The sequence below is a fragment of the Gastrolobium bilobum genome, unplaced genomic scaffold (genome assembly GCF_033153095.1).
Source record: "Gastrolobium bilobum isolate Gb01-03AN ecotype WA unplaced genomic scaffold, APGP_CSIRO_Gbil_v1 utg2182, whole genome shotgun sequence".
Classification (NCBI taxonomy): Eukaryota; Viridiplantae; Streptophyta; class Magnoliopsida; order Fabales; family Fabaceae; genus Gastrolobium; species Gastrolobium bilobum.
Window position 1 is genome coordinate 135,433 of NW_026899651.1, and position 13,856 is coordinate 149,288.

A 13,856-nucleotide genomic window follows, 5' to 3' on the forward strand; every position below is an offset into this window, starting at 1 on the left:
AGTTTCACCATGATTTTCCACAAAATATATTCATCTTGATATAAGTGCATGCATAATCAAAATATTGGCTAGAGCCTTCATCAAATGATACAAGTATGCAAGCATGTCAAGATATTCAAAATGTATACGAAAGTATGCATCACTGCTCGGGCCTCCTGCCTTGAGGTTCGTTTCCTGCACTATCTATGGATCCTGAAAATAAATCCCACAAGGGGTGAAAGACAATCTCAGTAAACTAAAGGGCTTTGGAGACCCCTCCAACCCTGAGCTCACTTACATGTTATACACGCATCAAAATAGCATATAGCATACAACACATAGCGATTCTATTGGCCAGAGAACCATCTAGTCAAGCATAAGCGCAAGACCATCCAATCCAGTCAAGCATAAGCGCAAGACCAACCATAATCCAGTTAAGCATAAGCACAAGACCAACCACAATACAAAACATACATATACACCCAATTTTTTACACCAATGTACACACATGTTATACAAACCACAACTACCCACACAGGGTATGGTGGAACAACAAAGGGTAAAGTCCTCAAAATTCAAGAGTTTACCTTTTGTAGGCTTATCTTTTATCTTCCTCTTGGCACCATCCTCACAATATTACCAATTATAATTGTCCAACCTATAAGTCTTCAATTCCAAGAGTGAAACATTAACCCCCAATAGGTTTCTATGGTGATTTTCACATGCACTCAACTATAGAATCAATATTCCTACATCAAACAACAATGATTCAAGCATCAACACCATTATTAATTCATAAATCTTGAAATCCCCAATTTTGCTTCAAACCCTAACCACAAAATCATGAAATCCACTAAAAACTCAAGAAAACAACCTACAATGGTTTATGGCTTACCTCAAAGCTTCACTCAAGTTGATTTCTAACATTCCAAAAGCTCAAAATTCCCATCAATGGCTACCCTCCTCAAGACCCACGAAAATGGCACAAGAATGGTGGATCTCTTGCTCTCAAATCTTGGCTTCTTAGGGGTTAAAGAGGGGAAGAGTGGGGAAATGGGTTTATGAGAGGGAACCAAGTGCAATGGAAGCTTCTCCTTGACTCATATGGTGGAGTCTTGACAAACAAGAAAAAAATGAAATGAAAGGGGAGAGGGAGATGAGAAGCACGATGGGGAAGAAGAATGGAGAAGAGAGAGAAAACTTTTTATGATATAATTATATCTAATTGTGAACTTACTCTTTTACCCCTTGGTCCTTTCCCTTATTACATAGTCATCCCCTATCACTTCACAGTCTTAATTTATAATTGGGCTCCTATGTAAATTAACCTATCTATTATATATATTATTTCTATAATTAATGCAATTTCAATCATTAGGGGTATTATACTCACCCCAACTTTTTAAAATTTGACCTCAAAATTTAAAAAGCATACCTATCGAATAACTCGGGATATTGGTTCAGAAGTTCACTCTCTCATTCCCAAGTTGCTTATTCGGGTGCCCGTCCTTCCCACTGCACCTTAACTATGGGAATGGTCTTGCTCCTGATCTTTTTTTCGATTCGGTCTAAATTTCGTGCAGGTCGTGTAGGGCTTGTTAGATTTTCTCTGATCTCTATCGTATCATATGAAGTGGGTTTGGAACATACCTCCTCAATTGAGATACATGAAATACGTCATGTAGGCCGGACAATTGGGGAGGTAAGGCCAATTGATAGGCCACAGGTCCAATCTTCCGAATGATTTGATAAGGCCAATTGAACTCTCTCCAGTGTTTCAACAAATAGGTTTTTAGTAACCATCTCATGCTTCATCATGGTCCCTAAGCATCTACCAATATTAGATATTTTTTGAACCCACTAATAAGGGCAATATTATCAGCTACTTCCAAAGGGATATTCCTGGAGAAAAAAAATACTAGTTTTAGCTGCATTCACTTTCTGGTGACATAGATGCAAGTTTTTTTCAGAAAATCCTTCACAATAACATATTATCAGTGGTTGCCTCCGCAAACAACAGTAAGTCACCCGCAAAAAACAGGTGAGAAATTTTTGGTTCACCTTTTCCCACAGTCATTGGCTTCCATTCTTTGATCTGAATTGCATAAGCTATTATATGAGATAGCTTTTCCATACAGAGAATGAAACTGGTCATCTCCCAAGTATGAAACTGGCTACATGACAACAAGCTTCTCAACATTAAAAATCTTATCTCCCTGAATACTTTATCTCCAAGTATGTCTCACCACTTGCAAAGCTGGTCATCCCCTAAGCTGCTCATCTCTCCACTATAAATACTTATGTATCAATACTAAGGTACACATCTTCTTCTACATAATGAAACCTGCTAGAACCATAACTGACTTGAGCGTGTGTCTTGCAGGTACACCCCCCATCTCGTTCTGTTGAAGACCCATGGGTTAAAGCTGCTCAACTGCAAGATGATCTGACCCAAGGCGGTTCCAGGCCATTTGTGTAGAGGAAGATCACATGATCGACCCAGTTGTAAAAATCTGTTTTGATCATTGGCGCCGTCTGTGGGAAGATATGAATATGGACCGAGATGCTATATACATATACATAAACTTTCGAAGATTGAAGAAGAAGAATGGATTAATAATATCTCATAAAAATCCATGATTGAGGGCTTGCTTTGGTCACAAGAGCATCAAAGATTTTATGTAGACCCTTAGGGAGCTTGATAAGAATGATGAAGCAAAGGAGAAATTTGCAAAGTATATATATGATAATATTGAGAATCATATTCAGGTCCGCTCCTATAGGTGAATTTGCGCAATGTAATTTATGCTTGAGGAGTAGATTAAATTTGTTAGATGTGACGATCCCATCTCGCTCCAACATAATCCCATCTCACTCCAACATAATCTTAAAAAAGTAATGTTATGACTCTGTTTTCAAATTTTGTCAAATTTTACTCCCAAAAGGTTGCAGGAACTCAAGACTGATAACAGGCAAAGACAACAATCTCGCATAAAACACAGATAAACTCAAAAAGTTATATGTGGTATCAGCAAAGTTATTCTGAACTAATTTCACCTGATCTTGATTACAATTATCATCTTAATGATATGATGTTGTTATTCTGTGAGATATGTGGAAATTACAGGTTTCATCAAATAAGAGAGATACGAGCCTTGTCTACGTTATGCTGACAAACGCCTAAAGCTCTTAAGCTTAGGTTTGAAGACGCTTGAGGGTAAAGCCTGACAAAGGTTGAAAACTCAAGTCTTAACTTGAGGGTAAAGCCTCAGGGTTAAATACTCAAGCGCGATTAAGAAAGAAAGGAAGATGATAAAACTTCCTCCAACAAGGAAGATAATGAAACTTCCTCCAATAAATAAGATAATAAAACTTCCTCCAATTAAAAAGATCCTCCAAAAGGACCCTCTAAATAAAAGGATCCTCCAAAATGGCCCTCCAAACCAAAGGATCCTCCAAAAGAACCCTCCAAATGAAAGGATCCTCCAAAAGGACCCTCCAAATGAAAGGATCCTCCAAATGAAAGAAAGGTAATGAAACTTCCTCCAAGCTATAACGCGATGAAGAAAAAAGGAAGGTAAAACCCTAACTGGTTAAAACTTCCTCCAACGCGCAATCAAGAACAAATGAAGGTAAAACCTTAACTGGTTAAAACTCCCTCCAAAGCGCGATACTTCTGGTAACATCAAGTACAGACTAAGCGACATCAAACCACAGAGCATGCAAAATAGAAAGGTACGCGAAATATATGAATTGTGAATTATGAACTGTATAAAAATGCAGAATACAGTTATGAAGCTCTCAAGCACCCATACAAAGTACAAACCATAGTTCCAGATAAAGGAACGAGCACAATGAATTTTCCAGGTTGATAAACAGATATGTCATCTTGCAAATTCATACATCTCATTACTCATGCTCTCAGCATAAGCAACGAGCTAGGGGCCTTTTGATCTGGATATATATATATATATATATATATATATATATATATATATTAAACACAAGGCCCAAATTGAAAGCCTTCACAATGAAGCAAAACTTTAGTCCACAAAGGCTGTAAATCCCATCTCATCAAGCTGCACAATATTAAAAGCTTATGACAGCATAGACTCCTCAATAACAGCAAGTTCCTCAACCTTAAGTCTACATGAGAGCAAGCTTCTCAACATTAAAAACATTATCTCCCAGAATACTTCATCTCCAAGTATGTCTCACCACTTGCAAAGCTGGTCATCCCCCAAGCTGTTCATCTCTTCACTATAAATACTTATGTATCAACACTAAGGTACACATCTTCTTCTACATAATGAAACCTGCTTGAACCATAAGTGACTTGAGCGTCAGAGTGTCTTGCAGGTACACCCCTCATCTTATTCCATTGAAGACTCATAGGTTAAAGCTGCTCAGCTGCAAGGTGCTTTGACCCAAGGCGGTTCCAGGCCATTTGTGTAGAGGAAGATCACATTATCGGCCCAGTTGTAAAAACCTGTTCTGATCAGTATATATCTTATTAGCTTCTTCAGTTATATATTATTCTTCACACTAAGTTTTTTTTTTTAATTAATGATAAGGGAAAAGTTCAAAATCCTCTCTATGATTTAATATTTTATCATTTATTTCTTGTATATTTTTTCACTGTTCGCATGAGGCAAGAATGCAAAATAGACAAATTAGCCTCATAAACAACGATGCTACGGGTCAACTTGGATAAAAAAATTCTTTTAATCTTATGTTGCATGAGATAATTATCTCATACAACAGAGACAAGATAGTGAGATCCCCCATTTGTAATAAAATAAAAAATAAGAATATAGACCCTACTACTTTGTCTCTGTTGCATGAGATAATTATCTCATGCAAAATGAAATAATTATTTCCCATAAAAAATACAAGAAAGATAAATGATAAAATAATTTTTAAAAAATTAAATGATTTTGAAGCAAATTATGTAGGAATTTATGAACTTTTCCCTTAAATAAATGATAGATACATTCTATCTTGATATCACTTTTAAAAAAATATTGTCCGTTTGTTTTATGTCAAAATTGTGCAAGTTTGTTTCATTGAGTTTAAATTTGATGTATTATTAATGCAATTTTTTTTTAATAGTATGAATACATCATTAAGCCATAAATAATAGTAAAATTGTACAATAATCTTAAAAAATAATATTAAATAACAGTGTAAAAATTATACCAAAAAAATAACAGTGTAAAAATATTTCAAAATTATATTTAAAATTAATATTTGCAATAAAATTTATTTAATAATTTAAAAATAAAAAATATATTTTTCATACTATATGAGATAAATTATCTCATACAACAAAAACAATAAATAAATAAAACCTGCTAAGAAAAAAAAAGAGTTTCATTCAAATTTTCCTTTATCTTTTTGAGGAAGGTTATATTTATAAATTTTTTGTTTACAAACTATACTAACTATGACCGGTCATACTTCAATTAAGAATGTATAATTAATCATACTTAATGTAATTTGTAAAAAATATTTGTAAACAAATCCTACTCCTATTTTTTTTATTATAGACAGTATATTATTTTATAATATATTATATGTCTTATGAGAAGTAATGACAAGCGTGGGACTGAGCAACTGCTCTAAAACGCAAAACCACTTTATCAAACGCCACGCGCTCCATCTTTGGCTCTGTGGTCCACTTTATGCGATCAACAGCTCGCATTCTCCTAAACGCCCCTCCGCTCGTGATTCCTAGGTTAAGACATGAGGGTGCAAAAGTCATTTTGCGATGCTTCAGAATAAAGATTAAAGAAACTGGAACACTTAATTTTGAAGAAACTGCACCATGACTTTCCAAAATAGCCCTCTTTCAATCACCCCCTCTACTTTTTGCTTCTCTAACATGTGCTCAAGTATAGAGCAGGCTCTCGTCCCTGCCCTTAGATCAAACCATTTTCCAAGGTCAACGTTTCAAATCCCATCAAGTAATCGCATCAAACGGTAGGAGAGACGGTTGCCACATGAGCATGAACGGTGAACCACACTTCGTGATTTCTCCAACAATTATCCAATCTTTTCAGTTTCGGACATAGTTTTTTTGTTTTTTCAATATTCACTCTTCCAGCTAGCACAGTTCACAGAGCAACAAACAAAGCAACCACTAAATTTATGCAGCTTTAGATCAATCTCTCTCTTGTGTGTCTCTTCCATGGTACACAACCTTCTCAAGTGTTCTCTCTCTGCTCTTGTCCACTTCAGTGTATATATCTCTATTCTTATTCTGAAAAATAAACAAAAAAAAATAAAAAATGATTATTTTAATTTTGTAATCTCATGGTTCTGGTTCACAGGAATGGTAGATTTGAGGTAAAGAGGTTCCACATTGGTCAGGTAATTCTCAGATCTAGCCTCACACTAGCTGGTTAGCTCTAATTTCAGACACTGATTCATTTATGAAGCAGTGTTCCTCTGTCTGCTACTTTTGCTTGTAGTAGATCTTGTGGATTCTAGGGTTTCTTTGTCGGTGATCATGTGCTTCATTTTTAACCAAGTGTTTTGGCTGTCTGTTACATTACAGTACACCCTCAAGTGTTACTGCATTCCTCGTAAAAGATTTTAATGGCCTTGTTTTGTGCTTCTGTCTTTTTGATTGATCACTGTTGAGCGGTAATTTGTTTTTGCAAAATCCCAGCAAGTTTCTCAAGGAACTCGAGAGATCACACGTATTTTGCCTTGTGGTTTGTTTCATCAGTTCGTTTCCGTACGCTTTTATTGTCGGTGAAGGATAGCAACTTTTTTTTTTTTTTTTGGGTGAAGGTCTTACTTACGAAGGAGGTTACAAAAAAGTCAAATGAGTGACGGTCCATCTAATTAAAAAGTATGTATTATACCATTTTTTTTTTTTTGGTTCTGTATTATTGCATAAAAGAAAAGATGCTATTAATTGTGCATGATGTCTATTTACTGTTTGTAGTTGATGAGTCATTATTCCTATAAAAATTGGCTGATGGGATCGGGGTGAATGTCACCCTACGTTGTTGATTTTTAGTAGGAAAATAATAATTTTTTATTGTTAATTACTTATTCCTTGAAGTTTTTTTTTTTTAAATTTTTTTATGAGAAGGAAAACTATTTATTTTCTGAGAGTGACTATATCCTTATGGAAATTTTGCTGAAAAGGAAAAAATTTATTAGTTTAGAAGTTATTTTCTTTGCATAATTAATTAATGAGATGCCATTTTCGGATGCACTTTGTTAAATGGAAACAACTCAAATTTATATATCCTATAACATATTATTTTTGTTTGAAGTTCTATATTATCTTTGAAATGTTTCGTAAGGTATTGTTAAAATATTATAAATTTAATGAGATATGCTTTCTAGCATTCCTAAAATCAGGTACTAACTGAATTTGGTGATCTTGTGAAGTAGGAATCTTTCATGATTTAGGATTAAGTGTATTCTATTTTGTTTGTGTGATTTAATTACTTGCCTGATTACCAATAATCAATGGATCAATTTAGAGATTAGGTTCACTTTTTTCTGTTGCAGGTCCTGCTCTCACAATGGGGAAGTCACCAGGAAAATGGATCAAAACTGTACTGTTTGGGAAAAAGTCATCCAAATCAAATATTTCGAAAGCAAGAGAGGTAATACTATGATAGTTAAGGCAACATAACATCACTACTCTGTTCAATGTTAGGCTATATTCATATTACATGAATGCATTCATAAAATACTCTTTCGAATGACATCAATGGTTACATGACATAAATAGTCAACTCTAGATTTACCCTTCTAAATTTTAACCTAAAAATGGCATCATCAGAACTGTTAATGAAATGTCAAGGATAGGAAAAAGAGATTACAGATTCTGTTCTTCAATGCATTCTGCTTTGGTGCTGTTGTCAAGGGTCTTAACTTTTGTTTCATACTTTGTTTGCATTGCACTAACCTTGTTAAGCAGCACTCCAAACCACCTATGATTATACATAGGAATTGTTGCTAGGGATTATAAGTGCTGTTATATTACTGAAAGTATCACTGTGAAACCTATTTTTCTCTAAAAAAATGAAAGTTTTTTGATATGAGCTTTCCCTTGTAGTGAAACTTCTGACTTGTTTTACTATAATTTTTATAGAAGCTTGTTAATCAAAAAGAAGGATTAGTTACTTCCAAGGTGTCAGAAACTGGTTTGGCTTTAGAGCCAACCTCCAACACTATTACCAGACATGAGGAAGACCTAGAGCTGGAGAATAAAGAAGCAGAAAATGTTTTAGCTGGAAATCAACAAACAGACACAGTGGGATCTGTTCATCAAGATGCACCGCTTGATCTGGAGAAAATGAAGCAGGAGGAAGCAGCAACAAAGGCACAGGCTGCTTTCAGGGGTTATTTGGTATGTGACTTACTGTTTTATAGACTAGCTTTACTAATTAGATTGCAAGACATAGGATATTTAGATGTATGCTGCAAAAGGATAGTAAGTATGTGGAATTGATTTTCTGTTTTGATTATAAATCAAATTATGATAAGATCAGACTTGAAGGCTTTGGTGGATTAAGAAATGAAGAAGTTTAGAAGATCTAAATTTATTTGAACACAAACTTGATTCCTTGAAGCTTAGTGCGGAATTTAGTTAGTGTTAGAATCCATAAACTTCTATATATTGTCTTCCTCCCCTCCCCTTGCCCCCCTCCCCATTTTTTTTTAAATGCATCTTTTATGAAATCAAAGGAGACTCTGACATGTTTATTTGTCACGAGGAGTTGTCAAGTAAATGAAGCAACTGCCTTCATGTTCTCTAAAATAAGAAAGATAATTATTTCTTTCATGTTGAAGTTAATTCTCAAACATATATATTTTTTTATGGAGATCAACTCTGCCAGCTCCCACTGTTATGACATTTTTGGTAGAAAACCATATTTGATCAATAAATTTGTTGCTATCCTAAGGTTTTCACTGCTTCTGTCTCTGATAAATTGATAATTCATAAATATGTCTATGAAAGAGTTGGCATATGGACAATTTTTTAACTTCTTTGAACTATCTTTGTGGAGTTTTGAATGTTTTGAGTTCTTGTAAATTTGAATATTTTGTGTTATGCCTCAACTAATGGAAGTATCTTTCATGAAGGCTCGGAGGGCATTTTGGGCTCTAAAAGGCATAATAAGGTTGCAAGCACTTATTCGTGGGCACTTGGTTAGGAGACAAGCTACTGCTACATTATGCTGTATGTATGGAATTGTCAAGTTACAAGCACTTGTTCGCGGAGGAAGAGTTCGACAGTCTGATGTTGGATTTCAAATCCATGAAAAGTGCAATCTAATGAAGCCTCTGGTAATTTTTTCAAGAATTGAATTCTCTCAAATTATCAGTAATTGGTCATATTATTTATATTATTCTTGGTTTTGTTCTGATTAATCCTCCCTGGGGTGAAAATATGCAATTGAGTTTATACTTTACCTGATTATTTTGGTCAAAATATAACTAAATGGTTATATTAAATATGGGAATTCTAGCTGAGCTGGTAGCACATTCAAAATGAGGACTCACTGTGCAAATAAATGGGTTTATTTTGAACATTTTACTACTACAAAAATTAAGGTGGTCTCTTGTCATCCTACACTTTTTCATCTAAATCCAAAGAAGCTGGTGCATCATTCAAGCTGTTTGGGATTGTCTTCAACAATGTTTTTTTTTGGACCACTTATTTTATAAGATGAAATATTGGTATGAGAAGACAATCTCTATTTGTCAAACAATTTGAAAAATTACTAACGAGTTTCTTATGGTTGTTGGATCGTTGACCAATTAGGTATTGTTATAATTAGATATCTTAAGTTTATAAGTGTATCACAAATCACTGAAGAGAGAGGGAGGGATAGATTGTATGTATAGTATTTTTTAAACTACTGCTCCTGTTAATTCTTTTCCTTCTCAATGTATTGTGCCTCAGGATGGCAAACTTGTCAAGCCAATTACTATATCCTCAAGAATTACGAAGTTGTCAGCAAATTCTTTCATCCGTAAGGTAACTTTCATTACACCATGTACGTGATAAGTTTATTTTTCATGTGTGGCTGCTTATCTGGATAAGTTTCATTCTAGAATGAACATCTCTATAGTTTTTGTAAGAAGATAGATTTTGAATCCCCGTAGTTGAGAAAACAGCACTGAGAGAGAGAGAGACAGAGTACAGCACCCCTGCCAATTTCTCTCAATGGAGAAAAAATTCCAAGAAAATTTTAAATTTTTTCTATACTAAGACAATCAGTTTCATCAGGTAACAGTATCTTTTATTTATTTAAATCTTCACCAGCAATCAATCATAAAATGATTGCATAATACCTGTAAGAGGAACGGGAATTTCTGCCTAAATGGAGCTCATAGTTTGAAGTTAAAAGTTTGTGAAGCCTGGTGGTTGTTAGGTATGCCAACTTAAAAAAAAATGCTACAGTATTATTTCAAAGATCGCTTATTTTATCTCTTTATAGATTGGAAATGCAAACATCAAGACCTCAGGTTTACTTAAATATTCTTAACTTGCAACATTTTGAGAAAGCCCAAATTAATTAAGTTAAATCAGATGACACGATTATAAAATTATTTAGTTATTGTTACTAAAGAGTGCGTGTTCTCAATTATAATTTCATGGGCAGCTGTTTGTTATCTGCTAATGTTGTTATTAAAGCTAGGATATAGGTGTCTAAATGCTGCAGGAATTTATATCAGATATTATGATTACACGTTTTAAAATGACGAGAATATGTTTGAATTTGTTCCAAGTGGGTTTATGTGCAATATTGGTTGTGTCTTACCATGTTTTAGTTTTTGGTTAAATCTGAAAATAAAGTGGTTTTTCACTTGGAAAAGGCTTCTTTAAAGTGAGCTTGTCTCTAAGTGAGAAAGTAAGAGTGTATCCACCTTGATTTAATTTAAACTGCATGGTGATCTTAACTCACTAAAATTCAAGGGGTGACCTTTACTTGCTCGCTTTAGAGGAGCACGTACTTCTATTACAATTTGTCTTTTGATCTATCAGTTAAATTGGACATGTGAAAACGTTGATTTGTTATTTCAGCTTCTTGCTTCGTCAACTACAATAATGGCCCTGCGTTTGCATTATGTTCCTGGTGATCCAAATTCAGTCCTAAGTTGGCTGGAGCGCTGGTCAGCATCTCACTTTTGGAAACCGGTTCCCCAACCCAAGAAAATTCGGGAAACCAAGTCTCAGAGAAAGCAGGGTAATGTTTCAATTGGAGATGCTCAAGTGAGCAAGTCAAAACGGACCAACCGGAAGCTTCCTACTGCAAATTTTGATACTGTCCCAGCACAACTGAATCCTGAATTTGAGAAACCAAAACGAAATGTAAGGAAAATACCAAGCCAACCGTCAGATCCTGTGCTGGAAAATCCACAAAATGAGCTTGAAAAGGTTAAACGTAACTTGAGAAAGGTTCATAACCCAGTTGTTGAGAATACTGTTCTGCCTGAAGTTGAATCTGAGACCCCAAAGCAGCATTTGGAAAAGGCAACAGTTACCTCAGGTCTTGGTGTTTCAGAACAAGTGGTCATTAGTTCTGACGAGAAGATCAAGAAGGAAGCAACATCAAACATTTCCAGTGTGCCGGATGTGGAAATTACTCCTACACGTTCAGTTAGCAAGGAATTGTCAGACACTCCAAGCAGTCATCAAGTGACTGTGGAATCAAAACCCTTGACTGAGATTACAAGTAAAGATACAAACATTTCTGATGATGAAGTAAAAAATGAGCCCAAAGATTTACCAGAGATTATTTATAAAGATGAAAATTCTCACTTAACAAATGGAGATTTGAGTCCCAAGGAAGATCCAACAGGCAGTGAAAACCAGAAACCAACCCGAAAAGCCTCAATTGTATCAAAGCAGGAACGTGCAGAGAATGGTTTACAGAATAGTCCAATTATACCGAGTTATATGGCAGCAACTGAATCTGCAAAGGCAAAGTTGAGGGCGCAAGGATCCCCAAGATTTGGACAAGAGGGCAGTGAGAGAAACAACCTTGGTCGGCGACATTCTCTGCCATCTTCAACAAACAGCAAAATTAGTTCGCATTCACCTAGGACACAGAGACCAGTTCAATCAGGTGGCAAAGGGGGCAACAGAAGTGACAGAACTGTATCATCTTCTAGAGATGGGAATGGTATGTTATAGCTCTTAGTGATTTGAAGATTTTACCAAAAAAATATAGGGGTTTAAAATATCACATCACATGATGATTTCACGTAGTAAATATTACTGAATTAACTGAATTGTCAGTTTAGAGTTACTTCTCCTTTCTGTAGTGGGACAAATGTTAGCCTAATCATGCTAAACAAAAATATATTTGAGAAACTTTCTGGTTCTCAGTAGTCTTGATCGTAGAAATAATTCCTTTTATTTACGGTTAAACATCTAGGTAGAGTTGAACTTTTGAATTCCAATTTGGATAAGTTATATTCTGATGGATGTCTTTTTGTTTATAATGATTAATAATTATCAACTAGTCTGTTCATCTTGCAGGAAAGGTAATTCAAGCAGAGTGGAGGAGGTGATTTGAGGTTTTCAAGAGTTGAACATGAGGAGGTTGAAACTCGTCAGGGTATATGTATCTTTGATGAAAATTGTTAAATTGATATAGGTGTGCTTGATCAGTCTTTCTTTTTTTTTTTGCTGCGTTTTGGGCGTTTGATGGTGATTTGTACATTATAGGTTTTTAGTTTTGCATGATGCTACTGTACCCAAATTTATGTTTTGTTTGTTTTCGACATGAAATCTGGGCTGTCCATATTATGTTTGTTTTTTTATCATTAACAAGTACTTCCGCATGTTTGACAAAGAACTTTTATGTTTGGACCTGAAGTATGGTCTGGTGACATGGATATGCTCATGCGAGATTTCTTCACGAATATGTGTGTGTGTAAAAGCCCTTTGTCAAGGATGGAGCACTCTTTGCTAGCCTGGATGAAATAGTGGATTGGTGTTTTGAGTTTGGAAAGCGAAATAGTTGGACTAACCTAACGTGGCATTGAGGAATGACCATTTTGCTGGACACATTTCATAGGACTAGGAGTCTAGGACAATTGGAATGGCGGTTTCATTTTGAGTTTCGATTTCAAAGCCGAGATTTCTCAAAGAGTAACATTTTTTAGAATAATATTCAAAATAATGATTTCGTGGAAACCGGAAAAAGAGAAGAGATGAATGTGATGTGACAGTATATGATTTCGTCCCTTCTCAATTAAAAAAGTTAGAATGGGGATTGACACTCTCTCTTCAATACTAGAAATCACTGTTAAAAATATTCTGCCAAGGAGAATTGCATTTTGTGCTTTACAGTGAGTTCTTCAAGCATGGTTACTTAAATTATAAGTCTGGTTTCATTTATATTTTGAAAATAAAAGTCTTGATCTAATTTTGTTAGTTTGTTTAAGTCTAATAGACATTAATAATTAAAATATTATTATTTATTATTTAAAATCATTAAAATAATAATTTTATTTATTTTATTTAAAATAAATAATATGATATAAGTCCAAAGTCTATGATTTGTTTTCAAAATAGCTTTTTGTAAAAGTTGGAGTCTGTTTTATTTGCCTATATGTAACTGAGCATGTTTTATTTGTGTATATGTAAGAGGCCGAGTCTAGTTTAATGTAAGTTGGGTTGTAAGCCCTGTTAGACCGCCTGAATCATTTATATCTCTATAGCTTCCAATTAAAAAAAAGTGTAATATGTAATAATATAAATTTAGGCAATAATATATTTTATTCGTGGTAATAAATATTTTAATATTAATTTATTATTTGCAATTCATTATCTTTTTGTGTGATTTATGAATTTCTTCTTTCATTGCTGGTTTGAAAATATATTA

At 34.5% G+C, this 13,856-nt stretch overlaps 1 protein-coding gene across 5 annotated transcripts; it reads left to right on the forward strand.

Moving 5' to 3' along the window:
* The first annotated feature begins 6,087 nt into the window (after positions 1 to 6,087).
* On the forward strand, positions 6,088 to 12,810 carry LOC133292217 (protein IQ-DOMAIN 31). 5 transcript variants are annotated; one of them, XM_061490599.1, is made up of 9 exons: positions 6,099 to 6,220; positions 6,312 to 6,351; positions 6,778 to 6,838; positions 7,513 to 7,610; positions 8,102 to 8,359; positions 9,097 to 9,300; positions 9,920 to 9,994; positions 11,045 to 12,146; positions 12,506 to 12,810. In XM_061490599.1, exons 4-9 carry the CDS (start codon positions 7,527 to 7,529, stop codon positions 12,535 to 12,537), a joined length of 1,755 nt encoding a protein of 584 aa, XP_061346583.1. In that variant the 5' UTR covers positions 6,099 to 6,220; positions 6,312 to 6,351; positions 6,778 to 6,838; positions 7,513 to 7,526; the 3' UTR covers positions 12,538 to 12,810. The 5 variants fall into 5 exon arrangements, with proteins under 5 accessions (XP_061346582.1, XP_061346583.1, XP_061346581.1 ...); XM_061490598.1 differs by lacking the exon at positions 6,778 to 6,838 and having other exon boundaries at positions 6,088 to 6,172; XM_061490597.1 differs by lacking the exon at positions 6,778 to 6,838.
* Positions 12,811 to 13,856: the final 1,046 nt, after the last annotated feature.